Raw genomic sequence first — 971 nt, 5'->3', positions numbered from 1 at the left:
AGCGTGAATGTGTACGACCTAGCAGAATCTAACATGATGCTTCCTGCTGTGGGGCTCATCATACCGGAGTTGAAATAATGGGAAGAGAATATCCTTTGCAAAAGGCGAAGGTGGGGAGCAGCTTCCGTATGTAATCGGGTAATAGGGAATTAGGAGTCTACGACTGTCGGCCACGGGACGCACCAGATGCACGGTTCAAGATGTCTCTTGATATGGGGTGAGGTTGGACAGGAATCACTGAGAAAGAGTCACAGTCCTCTCACAGGCGGACGTCGTTGAGCATGCGGCAGATAGAAGCTGCCCTCGACAAGCTCCGGGACGAATATCGTGGCGAATCTTATCACATAGTGAAGAAAAATTGCAACCATTTCTCAGATGCTCTTTGCAGAGCGGTGGGTGACGATGTATCTTGGAAGATCTTTTTGATGGTTCTTGTATCAGATTATCGGCCGACCACTGCCGCCCTGGGTGAACCGTTTAGCTTGGTGGGGCTCTTGGTGTGCCTGTTGCATCTCTGACTATGATGATGAGGCTACTCACAATGCTGGGGCCGGCTCCTCGGGCCAACCACTCCTGCCAGTCAGGCCTCCCATGCAACAGCTCTTTACGGGTAGGTCAATGATCGATCTCGGTAGAGACAAGTTTGTCATCGACAGGTCAAGGGCATGCCTTGGGTGGTACCCAAGAGAGTACCTTGGGTCGGCTCATGAGCTTCTTCCCTCGCCGAACGGGCTCCTCTGAAGGTCAACTTACTACTGATGGTAGCAGTCTTGATGTCAGTCGGTGACTCAGTATTGGGGCATTCAGGGTCCGGTAGCTCGAGAGAGCTCCGACTGCAAGCCATTGAGATGAGGCATACGAGTGGGCAGGAGGGCGGCATCAGGGGTGCGGAATGACTTCATGTTTTATATATTTGAAGCAGTAGTTCATCTACGGTACTTTTTGTCAAGGCAACGTTACCATTATTGCGT

At 51.4% G+C, this 971-nt stretch overlaps 2 protein-coding genes across 2 annotated transcripts; one reads left to right on the top strand and one right to left on the bottom strand.

Moving 5' to 3' along the window:
- Positions 1-145: 145 nt before the first annotated feature.
- On the top strand, positions 146-499 carry Pmar_PMAR027562 (conserved hypothetical protein; the record flags this gene model as incomplete). Its single annotated transcript, XM_002767940.1, has 3 exons — positions 146-217; positions 266-392; positions 442-499. Coding segments are annotated over 3 exons (257 nt in total), but the record flags the coding sequence as incomplete, so codon positions are not given.
- A 147-nt stretch (positions 500-646) lies between these two features.
- On the bottom strand, positions 647-844 carry Pmar_PMAR027561 (hypothetical protein; the record flags this gene model as incomplete). The annotated part of the gene is made up of 1 exon (XM_002767939.1): positions 647-844. The coding sequence occupies one exon, from the start codon at positions 842-844 to the stop codon at positions 647-649; it is 198 nt and encodes a 65-aa protein (XP_002767985.1).
- Positions 845-971: the final 127 nt, after the last annotated feature.

The sequence above is a fragment of the Perkinsus marinus genome, assembly GCF_000006405.1.
Source record: "Perkinsus marinus ATCC 50983 genomic scaffold scf_1104296969474, whole genome shotgun sequence".
Classification (NCBI taxonomy): Eukaryota; Perkinsozoa; order Perkinsida; family Perkinsidae; genus Perkinsus; species Perkinsus marinus.
This window is presented reverse-complemented; position numbering and strand designations above follow the sequence as displayed.